This window comes from Canis lupus, chromosome 1 (genome assembly GCF_003254725.2).
Source record: "Canis lupus dingo isolate Sandy chromosome 1, ASM325472v2, whole genome shotgun sequence".
NCBI lineage: Eukaryota > Metazoa > Chordata > Mammalia > Carnivora > Canidae > Canis > Canis lupus.
Window position 1 is genome coordinate 108,153,577 of NC_064243.1, and position 27,694 is coordinate 108,181,270.

The window sequence follows — 27,694 nt, forward strand, 5'->3', positions numbered from 1 at the left end:
CGCGGACGACGCCCGGGCCCCGCCCCTCGCACGGCCCCGCCCCCGCCCGCCAAAGTCTGCGCGCGAATTCCGTGGCGCGAATTGAGGACTGCAGTCGAGCGCCGAGCGGTTCTGGGTGTGACGCGCAGGACAGTGGCGCGCGGGGCCGGCGCGAGGCAGGTGTGGCCGCCGGCGCGGGACTGGGAGATCTGGGGGCGGCGCCCGTGTCGTACGCTCCGGGCCCACGGCTCCGCCGAGTCGGTCGGCTGCAGGGGAGCGGGCGTGGGGCGACGCTCAGGCAGCCGAGAGCGCGGCGAGAGGGAGAGTGCCGGCAGCAGGTCGCTGCGGGGGACGGGGGGCGTCCGCCGGCGGGAGAGGGCCAAGGGGAGGCTAGACGGGGGCCCGAGTCCGTAGGACCCGACAGGGTTTGAGGAGAGGCCTGGGGGCGGGGCCACCACGGGGGGCGTGGTCACGGAAGCCGGGGGGGGGGCTGGGGGTGAAAGACGTGGTGGGCGGGGCCACCGGGAAGGGGGGTTGGGGAGATGTGTGTTAGTGGGCGGGGCCAGGTGCTGGGAGGCGGGACCAGAGGAGAGGTTCAGAGTAGGGTCGGCTTTAGACGGTGTTGGGGAAGGATCCCGCTGGATCTCTGGTCAGAGAGAGGTCAGTGGTCTTGTCCAGGTCTAGGTCAAAGCCTTAGGAAAGGTCGGGACCTTTCTGTTTGAGAGTTCTGGCTTTGTGGGCCCCTCATGAGGGGGCGGAGCAGAGGTAGGGTTAGACACACAGCCGGGAGGCCGAGGCCTGGGGAGGGAGGGGGCCCTGGAGAGAGTAACCCAAAGGTCGAGGTTTATCGTTGCCCTAAAGGGTGGAGGGAGGGCCAGAGGAGCTTGGGGAGGCGAGAGAGAAGGTTATTGATGTCCTTAGGTGAGGGGAAGGCTGGTAAGGCAAGGCAGGGCGGGGTGCTCTTGGCTCAGAGAAGAGATGAGCATTTGGAAAGAGGGGGTTGGCATCTGAACGCAGAGGGGAATCACTGAGGAGAGACAGCAGGAAATGGGATTAAGGACACATCACTTCTTTGGCCTCCATCTCCTTGTCGTCCGATTAGGAGGTCTAATAGGTCTCTGACCTATTAGCTTGAGGGAGGCCTGAGGCAAAGGCCCGTGGAGTCTAAGTAAGACCTCCTAAATTTCATCTTACTTTAGAATTCGCTGGGAGCTTGCTGGGCCTGTAGATTCCCCCCTCTATTCCCAGAGTTTCTGATTCAGGAAGTCTGGGAGTGGGCTGGAATAATCCCAGGTGGTTCTTAGAACTGGCGCTCTGTGTTTCTGGTATCCACCATTGGCTGGCTGTGTGGCCTTGAAGGAATCACTTTCTTTCTCCTGTTTCAACTTCCTCTTTGTCTTTTGGGGGATGCTGAGCTGTTCTGAGCTTCAGAGGATGAGAGAGAGTAGCATGTTTAGGGGAATGGGTGTAAAATACTTTCCAAGGTGGAAGGTGGTGAGGGGAACAGACAGGTCAGGAAATGTGAACTTTTATTAACGAGAAGAAAAAGACTTGAGCCTTTTGGCTGGTCATCCTCAAACTGACTCTTTTATATCATGCTTCCTGTCACGTGGCCTGCAGTTTTGAAAGATCCTGCTTAAGAACCCTAAATTCTTTAGTAATGATGTTTTTGTTACTCCAGCTTTTTAAAAAGATTTATTTATTTGAGAGGGAGGAGGGGCAGAGGGAAAGAGAGAGAGTCCCAAGCAGGCTCCATGCTCAGTGTGGAGCTGACATGGATCTCAATCTCACAATCCTGAGATCATGACCTGAGCTGAAACCCAACTCAAGTTGGATTGGGAGCTCAACTGACTTTGCCTGTTACCCAGATTTTTAAATAAAGACATGCAGATGGGCCAATGCATTCAGTACCTGGCACAATTTTGGATCCTGTGGCCATATCACTAAACAAAATGGACAAAATCCTTACCTTTCTGGAACTCAACATTTTAGCCCTGCACTGCTTAATAGAGTAGCAGCCAGCCACATATAGAGATTTAAACTCATTAGAAACAGATGAAAACCTCAGCTCCTCAGTAGCACTAGCTGCCTTCAAATGCTTGCACATATAGGTAGAGTGATCTTTTTGGACTCTGCAGGTATAAAATGTCCCTATCATGCAGCAAATTGTGTTAGAAGCACTACTCCAGAGAGTGGGACAAATTCTAATTTATAAGGTCCAGTTGTGCTAACTGCTGGGAAGGAAAGGAGTGAGGGGTTAGTACAGCAGGCTAGGGGTGGCGGTAGCCAGACCAGCGCTTGCTTGCTCACTGGTAGCAGTGGGATGCTGAGAGGCGGTTGACTGGGTGGTGTTTGGGAGGCAATGCCTGCTAGTGGGATTCATAAGTTTGGGGTGTGAGAAAAGAGGTGAATCAACAATGTAAGGGTTTTTTTTTTTTTTTTAAGATTTTATTTATTTGTTCAAGAGAGACACAGAGAGAGAGGGAGAGAGGCAGAGACACAGGCTGAGGGAGAAGCAGGCTCCATGCTGGGAGCCTGACGTAGGACTCGATCCCAGGTCTCCAGGATCAGGCCCTGGGCTGAAGGCGGCGCTAAACCACTGAGCCACCCAGGCTGCCCCCCCCCTTTTTTTTTAAATAAAATTTACATATAGTGAGTTTATTCTTTTTGGTGTTTAAGTCTGTCGATGATGAAATGTGTAGAATTATGTAAAGATCACCACAATCAAGATACTGTACAAAAAGCAATTCTTGTGCTCCATTGTATAGGCAACCCCCCCTCAACCATTGGTCCTTCTCCCTCCCTGCAGTGTATCCCTACATTCCTTTTTATTGCCATGTGAGTGTAAACAAGTTTTATTTAGTACATCCTACAGTGGGATACAGTTCAGCAAACAAAAGCATATGATGTGCCATATTTTGTTCATCCATTTCCTGTGGAAGAACATTAGGATTGTTTTCGGTGAATGTAAATAGATCTGCTGCTGTAAACATTCAATTACAGGGTTTTGTGTGAACATAGGAGTTCTCTGGGTAAATAATTCGGAGTAGGGTTGCTGGGTCATATGGGAAGCATGTTTCCTTCACCATTTGAGAAGCTGCCAGGCTTCTCCAAAAGTGACTGTACCATGTTGAATTCCCACCAGAAATTCCCACTGTTCTACATCCTCATTAGCACTTGATATTGTCAGGTGTTCTGTTTTATTTTTAACGGTTAAATATGCATGTAGTAGACTCCAGGGTTTCTGACTTCAGGTTTTCTGACTGAAAAGCTACCAACGCAGAGATAGGAGAAGGAATGTGTGGGTATATGTCCCCTGGAGTTTGGTTTTGGGCCCATTGAATTGGAGAAGTTGGTTGGACATCTAGATGCCAGTGCAGAAAACCAGAATGTGCCCCTTGAATTTAGAGGCTAATAATAGCTGGAGTTAGATATTTTGGGGTTCTGATCATAGAGTACGTTGAAGCCCTCTGAGTCCATGTTAACAAGACAGAGAGGAGGCCTAAGGACTGGGCCTGGGGCACTGCAACAGAAAGCTATTTGCCATCTAACTTAGTCTTCTGTTGCTACTGTACCAAATTACCCCCTTTGCCACTTAAAAGTTCTGTGATTCTTTGTGTGTCTCGTCATTGGCGAGATGGGGATAAAAATTGAAAATATTTGATCGGGTTGTTGGTAGGTATTGGGTAACATGATTGTTTTACACTGGTTATCTCAACCACCCCAAGTTCTAAGGACCACCCACCACCCCTTCGATCCCAATACAGGGTGACTCCTGCCATTCTCAACCTCAAGAATAGGTAGCCGTTAAAGATACGGACTTCGGAGCCGGACTCTGATCCTGGCTTTCAACCCATTAGGCTGTGTGGCCTTGAGCAAATTACTTGATCTCTCTGCTCCTTTTGCTTCATTCATAAAATCAGGATAATAACGAATTGTAATAGATCTTGTATGAATTAATTCATATAAAGCACTTGGAAAATAAATAAAGCACTTGGAATGGTGCCCGGTCCCTAGTAAGCCCCCCAGTTAATAAAGTTGATTTTTTTCTTTTTAACAGAAAAAATATTAAGGGGAAAAAACTCAGGTTTTACATAGATACAGTTGAAATTTCAAAAGGATGGAGAATGTCTAAAGTTTGGGAGATAATTTTTGGAGAAGATGGGAGTGAACCAGGCATAGCCCCATGGCTCCAGAGCTCCCAGTCTGATTGGAAAGATGAGCTGTGATACAATCAGGAGAACAGAGGGTCAACATGATATGTGTGACAAGAGAAGTACCAGTTAGCCATCACAGGAGGTCAGGAGATGGAGAGTCTCTTATAGCAGGTGCCCCAGGGAGGCATCTGGACATTCATCCAGTTCTCAGAGTTGGGCATAGGAGGGACTGGCTGCTGGAAGGAGGGGAGGGCATTCCCCAGAGGGACCCTGGAGGAAGGGGATAGGAGGCGGATAATAAAATCTGAACAGTTATGTGGGGCCTTTATTTACTGGTGTTTTTTTTTTTTTTTTAACTGAATAGGTAATAAATATGCAGGATCTAAAATAAAATCAGGATAGAAGTATGCAGTGACAGGCCTGGTTCACATTTCTACTCCCAGTCACCTTGAGAGCCCCCCAGCCGCTTCTATTGGCTTCTTGATTATCCTTCCAGAGTTTCTATTTGGCAAACAAAAGCAGGCCTAAAGAATAGATGTGTTCCTATTTTCTCCTGTCTTACGGAATCAGTAGCACATTACGTACACTGTTCTCTGTCCTTTTTATGTACTATCACTGTTTAAAATGTTACTGAAGGTACCTGGAACATCTTTCTATATTAGTACATGAGAGTGTCTTCATACTTTTTTTTTTTTTTACTTTTTATTTTGAAAAAATTGTATAGCCTTACGGGAAGTTGTAAAAATAGCTCATCTGTCTCCCTGTAATGGTGACATCTTATATAACCATAGTCCAGTATCAAAACCAGGAAGTTGGCGTTGGACAGTACCATGAACTAGACCACAGAGCTGGTTTGGCTGTGTGTGTGCACATGTATGCCTGTGCTCATGTGTGCACATATGTACAGTGTAAACCCTTGTAAGGATCGATGTAACCACCACCACAGTCAGAATATGGAACAGTCTGTTTCCACAGAGGCACTCACTGTGCTGCCCCTATATAGCTGCTCCCCACCCACCTTTTGTCCATAAGCTCTGACAACCCCTGATCTCTATCCTAGGTTTTGTCATTTGTTACGTAAATGGAATCATACAGTACATAACTTTCTGGAATCGATGTTCTCTGCGGGATGTTTTGCCCCTCGTTTCTGTTAACAATGTACCTTAGAAACTGCTCAGCAGCTGATTCATGTGCACCAGTGGGTATTATTTAATGGGCTGCCATGTTTCAGGGTCGTTTTAGGATATTATATAATCACCTAAAAACAGTTTTCTACTTATTTTTTTTTAAGACTTTTTTTTTTTTTTTTTTAGCACGAGCAGGGAGGAGGGGCAGAGGGAAAGGAAGAAGCAGACTCCCCACCAAACAGACAGCCCAACATGGGGATCCCAGAACCCTGGGATCATGACCTGAGCTGAAGGCAGATGCTTAACTGACTGAGCCACCCAGGTGGCTCCATTTTTTGCTGATCTTGAAACTTAATTCCTCCCCCAAAACCCCTAACAAAACTAAAAAAAAAAAAAAATCCAAACAAACAGAAACAAAAATAAACAACCAAATCTGTAGGTTTCAGTCTCCTTTATGTTAAATGAAAAGCAGCCTGGCTCCACACGATCAAGGAGGCATCTCATCTTGGTCTGACTTGGAACTTTTTCTTCACTAATAAATCTCACCAGCAGATCAGTTTGTCTATAAAAACAAGATTTTCTTATCAGTGGGGAAACTCATGTTTCTGATTTTGTGGGTTTTTTTTTTTTTTTTCCTTAAAGAAGGAGGGTTACATGTTTTGGTCTCTGCACAACTGGCAGCCCCACCAAGGATCTGGATTTCTGTTTCAGGAACAGCTGGCTGGAGAAGAGAAGGAGGAGGGAGCATTCTGATCCATCATGCAGCGGAGTATCATGTAAGGATGCTCATCCTACACTCTGAGTTCTCTGCTTATCTTTCTATTCCTTCGCTTTTTCCTGGAAGAACACAGGTTAGCCTCCAAATTGGAGTTTCCCAGCGAGCAGGACAGAATATGAGATGTGGGATCTGGGGACGGGTAGCACGTTAACCAGAATTTTTTAGCTGCGGGGTTCAGAAACACCGACTCCGCAGCATCAGGGGTTTGCAGTCAGTGGTTTGGCCCCCCAGGGAACAGCTGGCAGTGTCCAGAGACATTTTTAGTTGTCATTCCTGGGGACAGAGAGGGGGTTTGTTTTGTATCTACTGGATAGGAGACGGCATGGTAGCTGTTTAACACCTATAGTGCACAGGACAGCCCCCCACAATGAAGAACGGTCTGGCCTGAAATATCCATGATGTCCAGGGGGGGAAACCCTGTTGTAATGCAAGCTGGCTTCAGGAAAATGAGACGGGGAATTGCGTGGCCTGTGTAGTTGAAGCCTTCCGAATTAATGGCCTCAGGCTTGGTTGGATTCAGTTGCCAGAACTCATTCACTGGAAATTGAGGGGATGTCCCAGTAGGAAACTGGTGAGGCTGCTCCTGGAAGAAGGGGATGGATTCTAGGTTGACCCAGACCTGGATACCATCACAGGCTGCATTTCTCTCACGTGAAGACGAGTCTGGGCATCGTGGGTCCAGGGTGGAGAGCACCTCTGACAGCTTTCTGCCTGTGGCTTGTCTTGGCTTAGCTTGATCAGTTGATTGCTGACCGTAAATTAGGAGTCAATTTTGGAATGGGTTTAGATGTACAGAAGAGTTGCTCAGGTGGTAGAGACCATTTCCACATACCTCTTTCCACAAAGGCACCCAGTTTCCACCGTTGACATCTTGTGGCCTGTTGGTCCCAGTAAGGGACCAGCGTTGGTACATTATTGGTAACTACACTCCACCCTTTATTCCGATCTCATTGGTGTATCTACTAATGCCCTTCTCTATTCCAGGATCTGGTTCAGAGTATCATGTTGCATTTAGTTGTCATGCCTCCTCGGTTCCCTCTGGTGTCACTTCAGGTGACAGTTTCTCAGACTTTGTCATGATACATGCAGATGGTCCCTCAATTTGTCTGATGTTGTTCTCATAACTAGGCTGGGGTCATGGGCAGCGAAGTAAGGTAACCTCTTGTCACCTCATAGTTGGAGTAAACAATGTGCCTGGGACATCGCTGGTGATGCTGACTGTACTCACTTGGTCAGGAGAGTGTGGGCGAGGCCTCTCCACCATCACGTTTTCAATGTCCCTCCTCACTACTCACTTCTCTGGAAGCCAGCTATTCAGTCCAGCCAGTCCAGGTGGACAAAGGAGGCCTTGCTTTATTTATCTTTTCCAGAGCACTTCATACCTCCCAATGTCTTATATTTAGTTACTTAACATTTGCCTCTTAGGGAGTGTCAGCTCCTTGGGGGTGGGGACTTGGTGTGTTTATCTCCACCAAAAATGCTTAGTTGATTCTTTATGCTGTTATCATTCCCATTTTCCTCTCCTGTGTTCCTCCAGGTCATTTTTCTACCCCAAGAAGGAGGGCAAAGCGAAAAAGCCAGAGAAGGAGACCTCCAACAGCATCAGAGAGACAGAGCCACCCCCAAAGTACGTAACGGGGCTAGGTGAATTTGTTCCTTTGTAAGTCAGGGCTCTCTTGGCTGTGAGTGTTTCGGACCCAGCTCAGAACATCTGGGGGTTCTAAAGGGAATTTTTTGACTTCAGTAACTGGGAAGTCCAGAGGTGGGTCCTGCTTCAGGCACAGCTGGATTCAGGGCCTCAGTGTTGTCCAAGCAGGTTGGTAAGTCCCAAGTTCCAGGAGTGAGACTGGGCAAGCAGTCAGGAGCAAGTCATATGCTTGACCATACCTCTTCCATCGTATTGGTGAGAACCCCTCACATAGCTGCAGGGAGGCTGAGAATGATAGTCTGTAGCTGAGAGCCCGTGGACCTAGCTAAATCTCAGGGGCTTGTATGACTAAAAAAGAGAGGATGTCCAAATGGATGTCAGAGGCCATTCTCTGCTCTCAGTTGGAACTCCCATCTGCTCCTTAGCATTGCTTGTCCATCACAGAGAAGGTGCGCATACAGGAGGCCTCCAGAAATGTGAATGCAGTGGATAGATGGATGATTAAAACTATATGCCAAGGAGGCGCCTAGAAAAAGCTCATGGAATGCTTGAAAGAAAAGGAAAGGAATGGAACATAAGTGAAGGAGCTGGAGCATTCGGGAAAGGATACCCTCTCTGCCTGCTGGAACACCCCCATTTTCCCACCTTCCAGGGTGGCACTGAAGGAGCGGAATGGAGAGGTGCCTGAAAGCGATTCTCCAGTGAAGAGGCCAGGGCGGAAGGTGGCCCGGGTCCTGGGCAGTGAAGGGGAGGAGGAGGACGAAGCCCTCACGCCATCCAAAGGCCAGGTAGGTCCCCACCAACCTATCTATTCATTATTTCTGGAAGAAGCCATAATTCCCATTAGCCTCTTGTAACCTGCTCAGGAGTGCTCATGCTCCAGGAGGTGGAGGAGTTTAGCACCTGTTCCCTGGAGCAAATGGACAGTCTGCTGTACACGGTTCCATCTCTGTCCTGTGCCCAGGGCAGGCTCCTTGCCTCGTGCTTCGGCCACCTCACCTATAACCTGCAGCTCTTGAGAGCACCTACTTCATGGGGTAGCTGTGAACAGGAAAGGACTCAGTTCATGTATGGGTCTAAGAATAACACATCGGGCAGCCCCTGTGGCGCAGCGGTTTAGCGCCACCTGCCCAGGGTGTGATCCTGGAGACCCAGGATTGAGTCCCACATCGGGCTTCCTGCATGGAGCCTGCTTCTCCCTCTGCCTGTGTCTCTGCCTCTCTCTCGCTCTCTCTGAATGAATAAATAAATAAATCTTTTAAAAAAAATAAGAATAACACATCATCCACATTACAGGCTCAAAGATACATGCAGTTTCTCCTATTGTCAGAAGGCTTTCCATCTTTTCCAGAGACATTGGCTTCCTTCCTCTTTCCTTCCCTTGTTAAAAGTCACTGAATGGGCAGCCAATTGGTGACCTTAATTCCCTCTGCAGCCTTAATTGCCCTTTGCCACATACCTGAATATATTCACAGGTTCCAGGGACTGGGAGGGGCCGCTTTAGGAGCTTGGACTTTGCACTGTCGCTGCTAGGGATCTTTGGAATGGTTGTGAGCAGGAGAGGGACAGGGGTAGCTTTGGGTCCCAGGCAGCCTTCACAACATCCTTGTGGGGCCTGTGTCTATCAGGATCCAAATAGAGAAAAACCACAAGAGTGATTTGAACAGAGAGAATTTAATACAAAGAATTATCAACTAGGTATGCAGTTTTCAACTGGGTCACTGCAGGGGTGAAAAGAGTAGGGAAAAAAAAAAAGAGAGAGTAGGGTGCAGCCACCATCCCTGGAGCTGTGGAGCTGATAGACCTTCAGATGCTGGCTCGTGGGGGCCAGGGTCTCTGAGCTTACAGGTGGTGCCCTGAGCACCTGGTCAGATCTGTGAAGCAGGGGCAATCACATCACATCACATCAATCACATCACAATTACACCCTGGGTAAGGGTGCTGGCATCCACGGGGCATCACATCACAGGCCCTGTGAGTGTTATTGGAAATGCAGTAAATTGAATCCAGCTGGAGTAGGCCTCTCTGGTGTCCTGTTAGGGCATTGCCTGACAGAGCCTTCTGTCGGAGTGGGAAAGGGGTTTTCGGAGTCCCAGCATCATGAGGGAGAGTAGACAGGGTAGCCTTGGAGCTGAGGGGCAATCACTTAATAAGTGGCAGAGGGCCTAGTAGGATGAGTTAGGGATTGAAACCCAGATACAAATAACGGGCTTACACAAGGTAGGAATTTCTCTCTCTAATGAGCGCGAAAAGTCCAGGATTAGTATGTCAGTTTCTCAGGCTGTTTCTGTACCATTGCTTTTATCCCTATATGCCCTGGTCCAAGTGAATGTCCATATTCAGCCAGTGAGAAGAGCAAGACACTCACGGGAAGTGTACATCATTTTCCTTTATATTGCGCTGTGTAGTAGTGAGGCTCCTGGCCACACTTAGCTTCAGGGAATGCCAGGCAGTGTAGTTCTCAGGTTTCTGGGCACACCTAGCTACAGGGGAGGCTGAGATTTGTGATTTCTTTTTCTTTTTCTTTTTTTTCTTTTTAAGATTTTATTCATTCATGAGAGACACAGAGAGAGGCAGCGACATAAGCAGGGGGAGAAGCAGGCTCCCTGTGGGGAGCCCGATGGGGGATTTAATCCCAGAACCCCAGGATCATGATGTGAGCCACAGGCAGACGCTCAACCACTGAGCCACCCCGGAAATGTGGTTTTCAGTTGGGCCATTGTATGCCTAGCTAAAAATCAAAGGTTCTGTTACCTTAGAAAACAGAGAGTTGTTATTGTCATCCATGATAAAGGAGAGTCTGGCGCCATGAAACCCCACAGGAGGGTAAGGCCCAGGTAAGAGAGGAGAAGGCCTGAATGGACAGAGAATTCACTACCCCTAACTATTTGGAAAACAACAAGGAGGTGGCCACTTCTTCCTCCCCTCACTCTAAAATATCTCTTTTCTTGCTTTCCAGAAACCTGCCCCAGGCTCTCCACAAGTCTCCCCTCCCAGCCCTGTCACATATCCCGAGAGCAGCCCTTCCCTCTCCAGTACCTCTCCTGTGGACATCTCAGCAGGGATCCCAAAGCGGCGCACTGGTGAGGACACACAGGCCCCTGCCCTTTCCCTTACCTGTCTTTGTCCGCAGGAGGATTTGTGCACCAGGCGGCCATCCTTGTGACAGCTCTGATCTTAGCATTGTGGTTTAGAGCATGGCTTCACCATCTACTGGCTGTGTGACCTTGAGTAAATGACTTACCTTCTCGGAGCTTTGATTGCTTCATCTGTACAACAAAGACAACGATAATTACAGCATTTATCATACAGAGATTAAGAGCAAATAGGTGGAAAGTGCTTGGAACTCAGCCCAGCCCAGAGTGAGTGCTCAGGAAACACTGGTCATTGGAACTGTGGGTACATGCCTCAAGGAGACAGTGCAGCTTACTGTGGGAGCACAGTGAAGAGAGAGACTTGTAGAAGAGAGATTCACCCAGCCGAGCCCATGAAGGACAAGGAATAGTGAGCAGGGAAGAGGGTTAATGGCAGAAGGAAGTAGGCATTGAGAAGGCCCTTCAGGGCACCGATGATAATGTGCTGGTGTGTAGCTCACAGGGTTGGGACACCAAGCAGGGACACTGGAGATGGTCTGCAGAAAGCTGGCCTGAGGAATGGTACCTCTATCCCCTGGTAGATCAAGAAGGTTCTGTTTGGGGTGAGGAGGCACAAGTAAGAGACCTTCACATTATGTTGGGTGACAGAGATGGCAGATGGGGACCAAGGGACTGAATTTTCAGTGTTAACATCATTTTCATTAAATTTAAGAGTGAAAGCTGGTGCCAGATTGAGTTACGGAAGATTTTCAGGCACGTTAAGAATAACTTGAGTGTGTAACTCTTCTTCAACTGTAAATTCTGTGAAATCCAAACACAGATCCGCTATTTCTGATGAAAACGTAGCGCCCAGTTGTTGAGATTTAAAGTACATCACACTTTGAAGACTCAAAGCCTGTGGAAAAAAGAATGTTTATTTTTTTTAATATTGAAAACACAACATGTTAGAGTTAGTATATTTGGATATATTGGGTTACATACACTATTATTAAAATGAAGTTCATATGGATTGTTTTTCCTTTTTTGAATTAACTACTGGAAAGTTTAAGACCACGTATGTGGCTCACTATATATTTCCATCAAGCAGCACTGGTGGTATAAGAGCTAGCACACCTGGGGGTGCCTGGCCGGCTCAGTTGGAAGAGTTTATAACTCTTGATCTCAGGGTCATGAGTTCGAGCCCCATTTTGGGTAGGGAAATGACTTAAAAATAAGATCTTGAAAAAAAACTCAGCACAGCTGAAATTAATAGATTGCATGTTAATTACACTTACATAAAAAATTTCAAAAATTCTTTAATTAAAAAAAAAAAAAAAAAGAAAAGAAGCAGCAGTGGTAATAGGGCTCAGAACTATTGGAGCTCAGACCTGAGCCAAGACGGAGCGAGTAACCCCCAGCTGAGTCTTAGAAGATGAAGTAGTATTGACTGGGCTGAGGGGGAGCAGCCTTTCCTGCTGTAGCCATGAGTGCCCTGCAGAGCCTCAGTGGAGGAACAGCATGATACTTGGGATCGCATGCACTGGTGTGTTTCTGGAGGATCAAATGCAATTTGGGGAGCAGGGATAGTTTGAGGACAGTGTGCAGTGAGAGAGGAGAGTGGGGGTGGCTCCCGCAGGGCCCCTGGCATGGTAGGCCAGGACCCTGGGTTTTGTCCTGGGAGTGCTGGGGTGCCACAGGAGGACTGTGGGAGGTGGGGGTGTCATGAAATAGCTTTGTGGCCCAAGGCATGCTGGAAACTCAGGGCTGACCTTCAGATTGACCCTCAGGGTGGGCCAGGGAGGCATGGAATTCTTTTTAGAGGAAAGGACATCTGAACTGTTTCCTAGAGGACCACCGAATAGCAAGTGTGAGGGCCCAGAGGTCTGTTTGGGAACTGCAGGAGTTCCAGGTCATGGAGAATGAAGGATTATGTGGTGTGGCGTGGGAAGAGTTAGGTCAACTGGAGAGAGATGGGGGTAGCATGGCAGCAGATATCAGAAGGCTTGCTTCTGGAATGGGGGTGAGGAAATGTGGATGGCTTTGTGAGCAATTAGGGCATTGCCAGCCACAGCTGGTAGTAGATCCATCTGCAACCGTGCAAAGGAGCCACCAGGTCCAGGAGGCCAAGGAGAAGGTGACTAGAGATAATTAAAAGACAGATGCCTCTCAGTTCCTCACCATGCCTGAGCATCTTGCTTAGAGTCCTCTAGAAGCAATTTCTAAAGCTCTGAAACAATAGTTCAAGAAGTGAGGCATTTCTTTGGGGAGTGCAGAGAACACGGACAATGAGTGATTCAGGGAAGGAAGGAGACATAGCAGAAGATGGAGCAGTTCAGAGCGGCTCTGCGTTTATGTACCATTTCTCATCAATCATTAACAAGGGCCCTTCTTGGAGCCTGTTGCTTCCCTGATGTTTGGTGGCCCCCGGAAGAGCCACCCAGGATACACGCTGATGGCAAATCCTAGGGGTACAGATGTGGCCCCAAGGGCAGCTACTACAGTCAGCTCTGGGTACTGGGCCAAGCGCATCATAGCATCACCAGCTCTCGCAGATTGTTTCCATTCTGCACACGCAAGAGAGGGAGGCACAGAGAGATTCAGTAACCTCCTCAGGTTCACACAGCCAGGAAGCAGCAGAGCTTGAAGGATGAGACCTCCTGGGGCGGAAGGGGAGGGTCCTGGAGCCTTCTCAGGGGCCCCCATTACCAATGGGCCTGAGCTCCCTGGACCGGGGGCAGGCGGTCCCACAAAGTCAGCCATACTGAGCCCTTTGCCTCCTCAGCTCGGAAGCAGCTTCCTAAGCGGACAATACAGGATGTCCTGGAAGAGCAGAGCAAGGATGAGGACAGAGAGGCCAAGAAGAAGAAGGAAGAAGAAGGTGAGGCACCAGGAGGAAGGAGGGAGGGAGTGCACAGTGCACGTGGCAGGGAATCTGGAAGGGTGGGGCCTCTCCCAGAGGCCAGACTGTTAGGATCCCCGATCTCCATGTCCCTGAATCTAGGTGTGGCCATACAGAACCCTGTACACCAACAGTTATTTGTTACGAGAGCATTTTGAAATGCATTTGTTTGGACCACTATAATTTAGTATTGATTCATAGGCAGTTTCCCATTTTTATTGTTTTTCTATCTGTTTTGATGGAAAATGTTTTCCTCTCCATGACTTCTTTTTCCTTAGAAATGTTATCGGAAGGCAGAGTTCCCCAGCCTATCACAGCATCCTTAGAAGGTCTTAGTAAATTGTTGCTGTCTCCCTCCCTCCCTCCCTGGGCCACCACCTTAGCAGTTCCATTTATTAAATAGTTATGTCCAGACAACTGTTGATGGTTCACGAACCTGGGTGTTTGAGAAAACAGTGCACATCCTTTGAAAGGAAAAGCGCTATTTTTTGTTTCATTTTGAAATACTCATGATTAGCCACTAGCTAGGATGTGTCCTGGCCTCTGCACGATTGCCCAAACATTGCAGTCCCTCGTTTCCCGTTCTCTGTTGGCTGGCGTTTGTGCAGTGCGGAGCTTTGTTTTGTTAAGATTTTATTTATTTATTCATGAGAGGCAGAGAGAGAGAGGCAGAGAGAGAAGCAGGCTCCATGCTGGGAGCTTGAGATGGGACTCGATCCCAGGTCTCCAGGATCACACCCTAGGCCTAAGGCGGCGCTAAACCACTGAGCTATCTGGGCTTCCGCAGTGCGGAGCTTTGTTTTTTTTTTGTTGTTTTTTTTTTAAAGATTTTATTTATTTATTCATAGAGACACAGCTAGAGAGAGAGAGGCAGAGACACAGGCAGAGGGAGAAGCAGGCACCACGCAGGGAGCCCGATGCGGGACTCTATCCCGGGTCTCTAGAATCACGCCCTGGGCTGCAGGTGGTGCCAAACCACTGCGCCACTGGGGCTGCCCCAGTGCGGAGCTTTGATCACAGCAACCAGTGAAAGCCTGGCTCTGCAGAAAGGTTAGCATCAGAAATTGTGAGGCCGGTGGTCTGAGGATACTGAAATCTGAAATACCTCGAGCTAGTAGTTCCTGTAGCATCCCTGGAACTGGGAACTATCGCACGGCACCTGTGGGAACCACTGCCAGGATCCGATCCATTGCTGCCTTTGCTACTGTCAGTGTTTGTTGAATAAAAGGTCCTCATTGGGCTCAACTTCCCGAGGGCATATGTGACTTTCTATCAGTGATGTTTAGTCCATTTGCAATCTTACTGTAAATGGTGCACTTTTTAGCCGGTATCTGCGTCTGGGGCCTTGGAAGGGCGAGTAGCTTCTTGAACCTAAGGCATGTTTTTCTCAGGGTCACTTCCGCAGTTTCATTATTTAATTACTCTAGAGGTGTGATTTTTTTTTTTCCAGTTTAAAACATTTTTCATTTTTACCTCTATCAAGTTAATCATGTGCGTTTGGAACTCTTTCCAGTTGCACCTTGCAGTGAATAGTTCTAGAAGTTGATAAGAAGACACTGTCTGTCCATTTCCAGCTGCTCAGGCGAATGAACGTGGGGTTTGGATTCTGTTGGAGACCCCGCTGTGCTTGGGGCTGACCAGGAGCGGGCTCACACCTCTTGGCGCTTTATAGACATGCCTGATTGGCACAGGAGCAAATGAGAGCAGAATGTCTCAGGAGTTGAAATGTATCTGGGGGTCAGAGTGTTTTTTTTCTCCATCTGACTTTTCTGTCATCTAAAGCAGAGACCCCACCAGAAAGCCTGTCAGAATCTGAAGTGACCCAAGAGAAGGAGGCAGAAGGGGAGGACCAACCTGTGACATCCCCTGAGCACCGAGAGACCTCCCGTGAGTTTCCAGTCCCCCTGCAGCCCCAGCTCTCTGGTTTGGCCTTCCGAGGCCAGTTAATTTTAAATAAGACTCAAGTGTGTTGTTTAAATGTGAATTCTGGGGGCTCCTGGGTGGCTCAGTCAGTTAAGTGTCTGCCTTCAGCTCAGATCATGATCTCATGGTCCTGGGATGGAGCCCCCACTTGGGCTTCCTGCTCAGTGGAGAGTCTGCTTCTCCCTCTGCCCCTCCTCCTTCTTTGTCCTTCCTCATTCTCTTTCAAATAAATAAATGAAATCTTTTTCAAAAAGTGAATTCTAGGGGAATCAGAGGTTTTATTATCATCGTTGCTTTTATGGTTAAAATCCTCCCCTCACCCCTCCCCCGTGCACTTGGGAAAAGAAGAAAGAGCCAGTCATCCTCAAAATATTTGTATCTTTGAGAAATCACAGGCACTAAACGTTACTGAGGGTAGTTATGAAGTAAGGCAGCCCGGCTGAGCTGGGGGGTTTTGAGGTTATAGTTACCCTCACAAGCCCTGCAGCCAGGTGTCTGTGAAACTCTTGTATGAGAAACAGCACCAGGTGAGGGGACGTTTTGAGGATGCACATCGTATCTGATTTTCTGCAATTGCAGGAGATGTGGAAACATTTTCTTCTGATCCTGCTGAGATGTCTTTTTTTTGCTGCTGTCCATGAAGTCTCCGGGCTCAGACCAAACGCTAGAGAGAATTCTGTTAGTACTGACAAAAAAGCATCAGACCCAAGAGGCTCGTAAAGACAAGGGTCCGAACTGATGGCCTTTTCCATTTATGGCATCAGAACAACCTTGGGTGACAAATGAAGCCTCGGATTGAAAGTTGGCATCACCAACTGACATCTCTTGCTTTGGCAGCAGAGCCCCCGGTGGATAGCACGTTGGAGCCTGCGGTGTCTGGGAAGCAGGAGGCTCAGAACGAGGACTTGGCTAAGCCGCCCACCAGAGCCCCCAAGACGGTCAGCAGCTTCTTTGGTGAGTGTCTCCCACCCCTGAGCTGCCAGCGCGATCCAAGGGGGCAGGTGAGCCTTTCTCCAGAGCACGCCCCACCCCATGGAAGGTCTGACCCCTGACTCCTGGCCCCATGATTGGGTGGTGGGGGCTCTCAGGAGGAGGACATACAGGTTCCTGACTTCATTACCAGCCCCGCGGAAACCGGCAACCAAGAAAGAAGGGAAAGAAGAGGACCCTGGCACTCCAAGGCAGGAGGAGACCAAGGGGTGAGTCTGTATCAGCTGTCAAGTAGAGAGGACCGAGCATTAAGAGGAGGCATGCAGGAAGTCCAGATTCTCTTGATTGGATTCCTCTAACCATGAGACCAGTGATCACTAGAAATTTTCAACTTTAACCATCGGTGATTATGATTGATTATTCTAATGACGTGTTTTGGGGATTTTTTTTTCTTTAAGGTTGTGTTTTATTTATTCATGAGAGACACAGAGAGAGAGGCAGAGACACAGGCAGAGGGAGAAGCAGGCTCCCTGTGGGGAACCTGATGTGGGACTCCATCCCAGGACCCCAGGATCACGCTGCTACACGTCTTTCTTCACCCTCCCGACAACGCGGGGTGGTAGGGACTCTCGGTGGCTCCGTCGAACAGATGGAGACACCATGGTTCAGAGAGAGGAAGCTGCTTTCTCGGGGTGACAGCTGCTCAGGGATGTGAACTCAGATGAATCTGACTGCAGGGTCTGGGCTGCGGTGGTGGCTCCAGCAGGGTCAGTGTGAGGCATTTCTGGAGGCATTTTTGGTGGGGAGGTTTAGAATGCTGTCTCTGAAGCCATGCTGCTAACTAGCTGTGTGGCTGAGTGGGAGCTACTCAAGCACTTACCCGGGAAACAGGGTTAGAAGAGTCCCTAGCGTAGCTGATTGCTAACAGGTGAGTGCTGTGAACACAGTGCCTGGCACTTGAGACCTCTAGGGACCACACCCTTCTGCCATTCCTACTGGTTCCATCCAGAGAGAATAAGGTTGGGTGAGAGGCCCAAAGGGATCCCTTGCCTCTTAGAATGGCCCCAAAGGATTGCCTTGGTGGCTCAGTGGTTGAGCATCTGCGTTTGGCTCAGGTTGTGATCCCGGGGTCCTGGGATTGAGTCCCACATTGGGCTCCCCATAGGGAGCCTGCTTCTCCCTCTGCCTATGTCTCTGCCTCTCTCTGTGTGTCTCTACCTCAGGGCCTTTGCACTTGCTGTTCCCCCTGCCTGGAGTGTTCTTCTCTATGATACGCACTCTGCTCGCTCCTCATGTTATTCTGCCCAATGTCTCCTTCCCCATCCTTTCCTCAGAAGTAGCACCTTCCATCCTGCCTTCCCCAACTTGGTTTTATTTTGTTTTTGGAAATAGTTTTAAATATCAAAATGATTTGTTTCTGTGTTTTTTGGGTTTCCCCTCCCGACTTCCCAGCTAGAATGTGAGCTCTAGGCTCGCAGACTTAGTTTTCATTCATTTCTGTGCCCTCATGCCTAGAGCTTGGCTAGGCGCTCAGAAAACATTAATTGGAGGAACGGCTTCTCTTTGACTCAGGTGTCTAATCTCCCTGTTGCCTCTACAGACCCCTGGACCCTCCCAGCTACAATCCTGCCAAGAACAACTACCATCCCATTGATGATGCATGCTGGAAGCCAGGCCAGAAGTGAGGCTTCCCCCGCCCCCAACTACCCCTCCTCTATTCCCTGTCCTCGGGTGTGTCTCACCAGAGGCCTCCACTGGAGGAAGCCGTCAGATCTCTTATGTCCACATTCTGGGGACACAGTGTTGAAGGTGTGGGGACTCAGGTGGACCTACAGATGGATGGCATGGGCTGTACACACTGCCCCATGTCTCTCTTCCTTCCCCAGGGTCCCTTACCTGGCTGTGGCCCGGACATTTGAGAAGATTGAGGAAGTTTCTGCTCGGTAATTGGGCAGGCCCACCTGGGCAGGTGGGGGGTGGTGGGGTAGTGGCTTGTGCTCCTGCTCGGTCCCTTCCTGTCTGTTCTTTCCCCTTTGCCCTCCGGTCTGCATCCCCGGCCCCTGGGGTGGCTGCAGGGCCTCTTGGGTCCCAAGCTGCAGAGACCCACACCATGCTTCAGTCTCTCTATGGGTCAAAACGAACCAAGAGGGTGAGCCCAGATTCCTGGGGTGGGAAAACCGCCTTCTCCCGATAGCAGGAACTTAATCTCCCCTCAATGGTGAGAAGTGACCACAACCTCGCCAATTTTCTCATTCTTAGTGTAAGGATGTCTGGGTCAGGTTACAGCAAGAACCCCACTCCCAGTGAATGCTGGCCAGGCTGCTGGCACTCAGGGCTGCTGGGATCTGGCCTCCCCTCCTGCCTGGTCCCAGCAATCATCCCCTGTGTGTTTAGCCAGTGCTGGGGGGCGGGGGCACCCACTTCATTCTACCTCATCCCGCAGCCCGCCTGCAGCATCAGCATTGTTTCCAGAAGATCGCTCCCTGTGGGTTGAAGTAGGTCTCGGTCCTTTTTTAACTATTCGGTAGGATTCCTTCATTTTTGTCCATCACACATCGTTTTTTTTTAACCTCTCAGACGTGAAAGAAACCTCCTCTGGGGCATAAACCCCAAAATGTAATCCGGAGGACCCAGGAAGGGCCCAGAGTGCCAGGCCTATGGGCAGCAGCAGGAGGAGGGCTGGATTAGCCAAAGCCCAGCCCAGGGGTCAGTGGGTACAGACAGGTCTGGGAGTAGGCCCAGTTCTGCTGCTTTCCTGGCTGTGTGATTGTTGGCAGGCGGCCTGACCTCTCTGAGCTTTGATCTCGTCACTAGTAAAGTGAAGATCATCCGTCTCCAGCTTGCTCTGAGAGCTGTGGGAGAAAGAGTAGCATAGGCATTCAGTGTCCAGAGATGCTGTCAGAAATCACTGCATTCAGGAAAACCGCAGGCGACTGTCCAAACCCCAACCCACGGTTGGACGGTTCTCTAATTTTTTTTTTCTTTATTTGAAATAGTTTTAAACTTAGAGGAAAATTGCAGAAATAGCACAGCGAGTCCCCATGTGCCCTTGGCCAGCTGTCTCTAGTGTTAACATCTCCTGCCAGTGCAGGATAGTTGCCCTGACCAGGACGTTAACGTCAGTGCACGCTATTGAGTGACACATACAGACTTTGTGTGCGTTTTTGCTGGTTGCCCCCTCAGCGTTGTCTTTGCTGGGCCAGGGCCTGACCCAGACCCTGACCCCTACCCTTGGCACGGAGTCACCCTGTCTCTTCATCTCCTTCATCCTGATCGGTTTCTCTTAGTTGGCCTTTCTCACTGTGTGGCAGTTTTGAAGAGTCCCGTGATGTCATAGAAGGTCTCAGTTTAGGTTTGTCTGATACTTCCTCAAGAATTGTTTCAGGTGACGCGTCTCCTGTCAGGAGGGATGCTGTGTCACTGCGTCCCACTGGGGCCGGGGCGGGGAGGTGGTGGGGGACACCTGCCACTGCCATCGGACTCCTAGTTACATGGCTTCAGGGCATCTACCGGGCGCCTCTGCCATACATTTGCTGTCTTCCCCTTTGCAATTAGCAGGCGTCTCATGGGGCTCCACTCCAAGCCTGTGCAGGGATTGTATTCGTCTTCAAACTCATGCCACTGACTTTAGCATCCCCAGGAGTGTCCTCGGGCTGCCAGAACAAATATCCAGCCATAGGCTTGGTGACTAGAAACACAGAAATGCATCCTCTCACCTTTCAGGAGGCCAGAGGTCCGAAGTCAAGGGGTGGACAGGGCTAGTTCCTCCTGGAGCCTCTCGGGAAAACCTGACCTGTGCCTCCCCTGGCTGATGGTGGCTGCAGGCAGTCCTTGGCCTATGGCCACGTCATTCCAGTCTCTGCCTCCAGTTCCACGTGGTCTTTCTCTCTGGGTGTCTTTTTCTGTGTTTTATAAGGGTACTTTTACTAGATTGAGGGCCCACCCCACCCGAGATGGCCTCATCTTGCTCCTTACCTCAGTTACACCTGCTAAGACCCTCTTTCCAAATAAGGCCCCATTCTGAGGCTCCAGGCGACCTCAGTTTTGGGGGTATGCTGTTTGTCAGCCTGTCTGCCCCCGTGGTGCTTTGTGTTTCTCTCTCTCTCTCTCTCTCTCTCTCTCTCTCTCATGCCTCTTCCATGCCTTAATTGAGCTTCTTCTGTAAGAGAGACTTAGCTTCTCTTTCTAGTGAGGCCTTGACAGCAAACGCAGACGTTTGCACAGATCCTCTGAGCCACTCAGAATCGCAGAATCGTGGTTTACTTTGCGAGCTAGCACAGCGTGGTGATGGGGAGTGTGGGCCCTTGAGCAGACGGCCTCTGCTCACGTCTCAGCCTGATTCTCACTGGTTGTGACCTTGGGCGAGTTATGTGATCTCTCTGGGCCTCAGTTGCTTCGTCTGTAAAGTGAGAGTGATATCACTATCTATCTCCTGGGGGAGCCATGAGCGTTCAGGGAGAGGAAACACACAAAGCAGAGCGCTCAGATGCGGTACCCTCCCCTTCCCCCCACCACAGCATCTAGAACATGCTCCACGCGCAGCAGTTATTGTTCTGTGGATGGTCATCCGTAAGCGTGGAGCAGGCTCACTGTCCCACCAGCAGCCTGTGTTTGTGCTTACAGCTCAGGCCTCCACCTGGGCCTGGACTTGAGCTCCCCTTCTCCTTTCTCGAGACCCTTTCCACCTGCCCCCACCTTTGACCCCGGAAATGCCAGGAAGTCACACCCCTGTCCCCCCACCCCACCCCCAGGCTCCGGATGGTGGAGACGCTGAGCAACTTGCTGCGCTCTGTGGTGGCCCTGTCACCTCCGGACCTCCTTCCTATCCTCTACCTCAGCCTCAACCGTCTTGGGCCACCCCAGCAGGGTCTGGAACTTGGTGTCGGTGATGGTGTTCTCCTCAAGGCGGTGGCCCAGGCCACAGGTAAGCAGGGGGTGTGGTGGCAGCTCCTGCGTGAGGAGACTCTGAGGGAGAAAGTACAGAGGTGGAGAGGATGTGAGAGATGGCAGAGGGGCACTGAAGGTGGGAGCATGGGTGCTGGTTCAGGTGAGGGAGGCCCTGTGCCTTGGGTGGGAGGAGGGGCTGGGGAGATAGGCGTGCAGAAGGAGCAGGTCCAGGGAGCTGGGACTGAGTGTCCGGGCCCAGAGAGGCCAAAGAGCCTGGAGGGCAAGGCGAGATGCGGGGAGACCACAAGTGGAGCCTCTGGGGCTTGGTGTTCATGGTGGGAGGCAGGGTGGGTCCTGGGCTGGGTGTAGACAGAGCTTGAGACAGACATGGCCCCATGCGTCCCCCTCACCACTGGTTCCCTCCACCCCAAGGGCGGCAGCTGGACTCTGTTAAGGCAGAGGCAGCTGAGAAGGGTGACGTGGGGCTGGTGGCCGAAAACAGCCGCAGTACCCAGAGGCTCATGCTGCCCCCACCTGCTCTCACCGCTGCCGGGGTCTTCGCCAAGTTCCGAGACATTGCCCGGCTTGCTGGCAGTGCCGTGAGTGGGGCACAATGGCACCCCTGCGCCCCAAACCCCCTGCCCTCCCTGCCCTTCCCCTTGGGGACCTGGAGCCATGCATGTAGCAAGGGGAACTTCTGATCACACTCTTTGGGGTTGGGAGGCTTTAGGCCTGTTGGTGGGGTGCAGAGCTTTCCTTCTTCCTGCTTGCAGAATGGTGCAGGGGCATCTCCTCTTGAGATTCCAGCACCTGCTCTGCTGCTGCCTCATGACAGGACACGGGACAGTAAATACTTGCTGGATAGGGGGAGGGAGGGAGGCAGGCTGCAGCTGGCGGAGAAGTGGGAATGGGCTGACAGCAGGGGCAGGCATTCCAGGGGGCCAGCCCGGAGGAGGTGTGCTCCCCTTCCTTCGCCCCAGGTACCAACTGCTTGACCCTCCCTTCAGTCCACAGCCAAGAAGATAGATGTCATCAAAGGCCTCTTCGTCGCCTGCCGCCACTCAGAAGCCCGATTCATTGCCAGGTAGGCGTGGGTCTGGGAGACTGGGAGAGGTGACGGGAGGGAGGGACGGATGGGCAGTGGGATTCCCGCTGGTGCCCTCAGCAGGGGGAATGGGAGTACTGGGTCCTTTTCCCAGGCAGCTCGTCTCCTGTGTCCTGGGGCTCGTGGGTAAGAGGTGCCCTGATGGATTAGTGACGTCCACCTTGGCCTCCGTGAGAGCCGAGCAGACGGGAGCCACACAGTTGCCGTGAGGGTGAAAACAGTCATGGGCAGCTCCCACCATGGAGTGTTTCTCAGGCGCCCGGTACTGCGTGTGGTAGCCTGGCGCTGCCAGGCCCCATTACCCTCAGCCGGGTCTCCTGAAGGGGAGATGGCACACTCTCTGGCCCCTCTGGGGAGGCTGTGTCCCGCTGCCCGGTCCACTCCCCTGGCTCGCCGTCTCCGAGCCTCACTGCTTCCCCAGAGGGCAGCTGAGATGAAAAGCAAAGACTTCGCCAGGCACCCACTTCTGCCCCAGGGAAGGCCAGCGGCCATGGCTCTTAGGGCCTGGCCTCAGTTTCCTCATCTGTTCAGTGGGGCCATGTGATTCCTCAGGTGTCTTCCAGGCCCAACAGTTGTTCTGGTTTTGAGAGTGAAGGTGGGGGAGATGGGAGGAGGCTGGGGCAGAGGGTAGAGGGCAAGATGGAAGGGTGGTGACAAGCCCGTGCCACCTCGCCTGCTGTCTCCCCAGGGCCCTGAGTGGACGGCTGCGCCTCGGGCTGGCAGAGCAGTCGGTGCTGGCCGCCCTCGCCCAGGCCGTGAGCCTCACGCCCCCAGGCCAAGGTGAGGCCCTGCACTAGAGTTAACCCACCTGCCTTCCTTTCCTGAAGTCCACGCCCCCGCTCCTCTCCAGGGTCCTTCCCTGGCAGCCTTGTTTCCAACACGCCACCCTCTGTGCCCCCGGGGTCACCGAGGGTTCAGGCCCATCCCAAAGCCTCTGCTGGTGGGTCTGGTCCTAGAATTCCCCCCGGCCGATGTGGATGCTGGGAAGGGCCGGACAGCAGAAGCCCGAAAGACGTGGCTGGAGGAGCAAAGCATGATCCTGAAGCAGACGTTCTGGTGAGATCCAGGGCCATGGGCAGGGTGAACGGACTAGGAGGGGCGGGAGACCCTGAGGGGCGGTGGGCTCAGTGCTGAGGGTTACTGGTGATGTGGGAGGTGCCAGCGGCTGGTAGGCACTAGTGACAGAACAGGGTGGAAATCCAGACAAGATTAGTGCTGGACACGAGGTGGGGGACAGCAATTATGAAGGTGGGGAACAGCAAAGGATCGGGGACAGTGAGCAGTGAAGAGATGCGGGCCTCAGGTGAGAGCAGCTTGTAGCTCTCCTGGACACCTGGGAGTTCCAGGAGGACCACGCATGCACAAAGGCCCTAAGAGAAGCAGAGCAGGGCTGGTGACTGACCAGAGTGACGGGTCAAGTCATCCATGGGGTGATAGCGAGGGCTGTAGAGAGGACCGTGTGGGGGGACCTGGCCAGCAGCCCACCCAGGGCTGGCCGTAGCAAGGTGGTGACCGCCCGGAGAGAGTGTCAGTGGCTGGAGGGCCCACGAACATTTCTGCCAAGATCCTTGGGGCGCCCACTCGGGCACGTGGCAGGGGAGAACCCTCAGACCCCTGAGCCAGGACATCATCTCCACTCTGCCCACGGGGAGGATCTACAAACTGTTGCTTCCTGATCCACTCCTAGCCAGCTAAGTCAGAATCTCAAGAGGTGAGACCTGGCCTTGGAGAAAGTCCTTTATCTATCCCTGAGTGGTTTAAATGTGTAGGTCAGGTAAAGGGCCACTGGCCTCGTGATGACAGGCAGGGGTGATGGCAGGCCCAGACCAAGAAAGACAGTGGCACTGAGGGGGAGATCGTGACAGAGGTAGCCAGACTCTTGGGGGGTGAAGGGGCAGAGGAGTCAGGAGCAGACCTGAGGACAAGGTGACAGTGACAGAGGCACATCTGCAACCAGAGCATAGGGTTTCCAGGCTGCCAGAGTTCTGGAAAGACACCTGCAAGTTTATTCTTGCCCCCACGCCAGCGAGGTGCCCGACCTGGACCGGATCATCCCTGTACTGCTGGAGCATGGCCTGGAGCACCTCCCTGAGCACTGCAGGTTGAGCCCAGGTACAAGCCCCTTAGGGGTGACTCCAGCCCCACCCTGGGCAGGATTGGGTCTGGGGCCACAGAGCTGGAGCTCAGCCCTCCTGTAAGCTCCATTCCCTCCTCCTGGCCTTAGCTTCTTTCATCCTTCTAAGAACCTGCAGATTCCTCCTCTTGCCACCACATTTGGGTTCTGTTCCCTGTGCTGAAACCCATCCCTTTTCTGTTTCAAGTCTCTGTCTATATTAGGTAGGGTGGGGGTGAATGCTGTGATAGAGATACCCCAAAAGGCAGTGTGTCGAGGCAGGCAGAGTCTTCCTCTGGCTCATAAGAGTCCAGAGGAAGGCAGGTTATCAGGCAAGATACATGACTGGGCTCCAGGGACACCCTCCCACACACACACTGTGGGGGACTCAGGTTCCTCTGTCCTGTTGTTCTATCCTCCTGAGGTTTTCACCTTAATGTGCATGACCAGAGGTGGCTTACGTTTCTAGATCACAAGAGAGAGAGGGAGAAGGGTGTGACCAGACTTTGTGCACACCCCTACCCATGCATCTTCATTGTGTGGCCTTACCTAGCTGCAAGGGAGGCTGGGAGTAGGCAAGCTGCCCTTCTGATCCGGGAGGGCATGTTCTCTTCTTACGCAGAAAGGAGAATGGGTCTTGGGGCACAGCTAACTGCCATATTCCCTCTCTGATGTGTTAATGGTGCCTACCTCAGTTTACCCTAATTCTCGCTCCTCCCCCCCCCCAGGGGTTCCACTGAAACCAATGCTGGCGCACCCCACCCGGGGTGTCAGCGAGGTCCTAAAACGTTTTGAAGAGGCAGCTTTCACCTGCGAGTACAAATACGATGGGCAGAGGGCACAGGTATGAAGGTGGACACATCCCTTCAGCAGAAGAGCATGTGCCAGAGAGCAGGGCCCTGGGGTGGGGCAGACCCAAACTCAAAGCACCTCCTGTCATAGACTGCTCGTCTGACCTTATGTGTCTGGGTTTAATATCCAACTTCGTTTAATGACAACATTAACATAGCTCACCTAAGTTACCTGAAAATCAGTTTTATTTGATGAAATTATCGAAATTCCTGACCCAAGGCAGTGGGAGTTCACTTTGCCTGTGCCCTTCTGGCGGGGTGTTCACTGTAACAGCCGTTATGGGAAGCACCTACGTAATCTTCAGTGAGATTATGTAAGTGTGTGTCCCACACCCTGGTGCCAAGGACATCCTTGGTTGGGTCTGTAGGGATGCTCCTTTGTGGCTCTGCTATCCTGGTGGGGAGTTGGGACTGTTATGTTCATCACTGGGATGGAGGAGCAAGTGTAGTGGATGTCCACACTTTGGTGGTTTGAAGCAGTTAAAAGCAGGAGATTTAGTATCATAGAAGGATCTTCAAAATATAATGCTGAGAAAAAATAAAAGAATTTATGGTAGTAACAGCGGTTTTAAATATGTATGTTTTCATGTATTTTTTAAGTCCTATATGCCATATCCAACACATACTCAACTGTTGGGATGACATACGTGTAAGGTGGCATATTTGTCCATTCTGCTTAAGGGCTGTGACCAGACTATATTAAAATAAATTAACAATGAAATCAGAATGCTTTTTACAGCTTAACATCCAGGTAAATCCGCTTAGACAGAGCGAGACACTTGAGCATCCAAGGTGGGGGCAGGAGGTGGTGGTGAAAGGGAGGATGAGGAAGGTGATGGCAGGGGCTTCCACAGACTGGGGAGAGGTGCTGCATGGATGGAGGAGGTGATTTACTCAGGTCTCTGCACCAGTTCCTTCTCCAGACCTTCTGGAATCTTCTGCCGGTGAAAGTGGGGTCAGAAGAGAAAGGAGGGACCAGTGGGGGTGGGCTGGGTTCTGAGTCCCTCTCTGCTCTCTCTGCTGCAGATCCACGTTCTGGAAGGTGGGGAGGTGAAGATCTTCAGCAGGAATCAGGAAGACAATACCGGAAAGTACCCAGACATCATCAGCCGCATTCCCAAGGTAGGTGTCTGCTTCCCCTGGTGGGGGGTGGGTAGGGGAGGCTGCAGTTATGGGGCAGAGAACTGCGGCCTGTCCAGGCCAGCTGGGCACAGCAGGGTTGTCAGAAGGAGATTGGAGTGCGTTTGGCTGCAGATAATGCAACACCCATCTCCCAGAGGCTTGAGCAGATGCCCTTTTTTTTTCTCAAGGGAATCTGGGTAGGCTACCCTGGCTCAGCTGTGCACCCAAGTTCTCCAGAAGCCATTTATTTCTGTCTCTGTCCTCTGTTGTCCTTGACTGGTCGGCTTTTCATCCCAACACTTGTCCCCTGATCATCCCCAGATAGGTGCCACCATTCACATGGAAAGACAGTCAAGGGGGTTTTGGCTTCCTACCATCCAGGTACCTCCCACCACCCTGGGCCGACTCTGGTTTGGGGTCACCATCCAGCCTTGGGCCCCATGGCGCAGCAGAGGCTGAAAAAGCCAGAATGTCACACTGACAAGGAGAGGCAGTGGGGACGTAGGTGCAGGGAGCCAGCCTGCAGATCAGCTCTGCCATTGGAATAGGGACGGCTTCTTTGCTCTTGGGCGTCTTGGGCCTGCTCTGGGAGCCCTTGGTCAAACAGCCCTTCTTGCCTGATCCTAGTTAATTAGGAAGTTGGCACTTTCCCAGAGCAGCATTAGCATTAGCTGAGCTTTCCCAGAGCATAGGCATTAGCTGAGCTCTTGTTAGCTGCCAGGTGCTAGCGTTTCCAATAAGTTTTACTAGATGTAATTTCTCTGTAGAGTTCTGATTTTAGTGTACATGGTTTGGTGAGTTTTGGTAAGTTTATATACACTTGTGTAAACAAAACATTTTGATGTATCACCTAAATTGTTCCCTTGTGTCCCATGCCAAGCGGTACCCCCCCCCTCCCCATAAGCTCCCAGAGGCAATGAGCATCGATACACCGTTTTGTCTCTACAAGTGGTGTGGCCTATTCCAGGGCTTCTTGTGAGCGGTATCCTACAGTTTGGGGTCTTTTGCCTCTGTCCACTTTTGTTTATTCATTTAGCGCATATTTACTGGGCACCTGCTCTGTGCTGAGCCCTGCACAGAAGGCTGGGGACATAGCATGGA

The 27,694-nt window shown here is 51.2% G+C and overlaps 1 protein-coding gene and 1 long non-coding RNA gene across 11 annotated transcripts in view; one reads left to right on the forward strand and one right to left on the reverse strand.

Moving 5' to 3' along the window:
- The first annotated feature begins 18 nt into the window (after positions 1-18).
- Positions 19-27,694, forward strand: part of LIG1 (DNA ligase 1) — a 38,440-nt gene continuing 10,764 nt past the window's right edge. Inside the window, exons 1-19 of one of the 10 annotated variants that reach the window (XM_049108942.1) lie at positions 19-155; positions 5,975-6,039; positions 7,579-7,668; positions 8,342-8,477; positions 10,649-10,772; positions 13,546-13,641; positions 15,445-15,549; positions 16,423-16,539; positions 16,709-16,784; positions 18,116-18,196; positions 18,402-18,458; positions 21,267-21,439; positions 21,835-22,001; positions 22,410-22,486; positions 23,196-23,287; positions 23,464-23,563; positions 24,534-24,619; positions 25,349-25,464; positions 26,498-26,593. In XM_049108942.1, the coding sequence (XP_048964899.1) occupies positions 6,023-6,039; positions 7,579-7,668; positions 8,342-8,477; positions 10,649-10,772; positions 13,546-13,641; positions 15,445-15,549; positions 16,423-16,539; positions 16,709-16,784; positions 18,116-18,196; positions 18,402-18,458; positions 21,267-21,439; positions 21,835-22,001; positions 22,410-22,486; positions 23,196-23,287; positions 23,464-23,563; positions 24,534-24,619; positions 25,349-25,464; positions 26,498-26,593 (1,806 nt within the window). In that variant the 5' untranslated portion in view covers positions 19-155; positions 5,975-6,022. Of the gene's footprint in view, positions 160-229; positions 318-551; positions 640-5,542; positions 5,586-5,974; positions 6,040-7,578; positions 7,669-8,341; positions 8,478-10,648; positions 10,773-13,545; positions 13,642-15,444; positions 15,550-16,422; positions 16,540-16,708; positions 16,785-18,115; positions 18,197-18,401; positions 18,459-21,266; positions 21,440-21,834; positions 22,002-22,409; positions 22,487-23,195; positions 23,288-23,463; positions 23,564-24,533; positions 24,620-25,348; positions 25,465-26,497; positions 26,594-27,694 lie in introns of those variants that run through there. The other 9 variants (XM_025424468.3, XM_049108952.1, XM_049108940.1 and 6 more) reach the window with 9 other exon arrangements.
- LOC125754948 (uncharacterized) lies at positions 5,700-7,582 on the reverse strand. Its single transcript, XR_007410134.1, has 2 exons — positions 6,874-7,582; positions 5,700-5,825 (listed from the first exon to the last, which is right to left on the reverse strand). It is a non-coding gene; the product is annotated as an uncharacterized LOC125754948 (long non-coding RNA).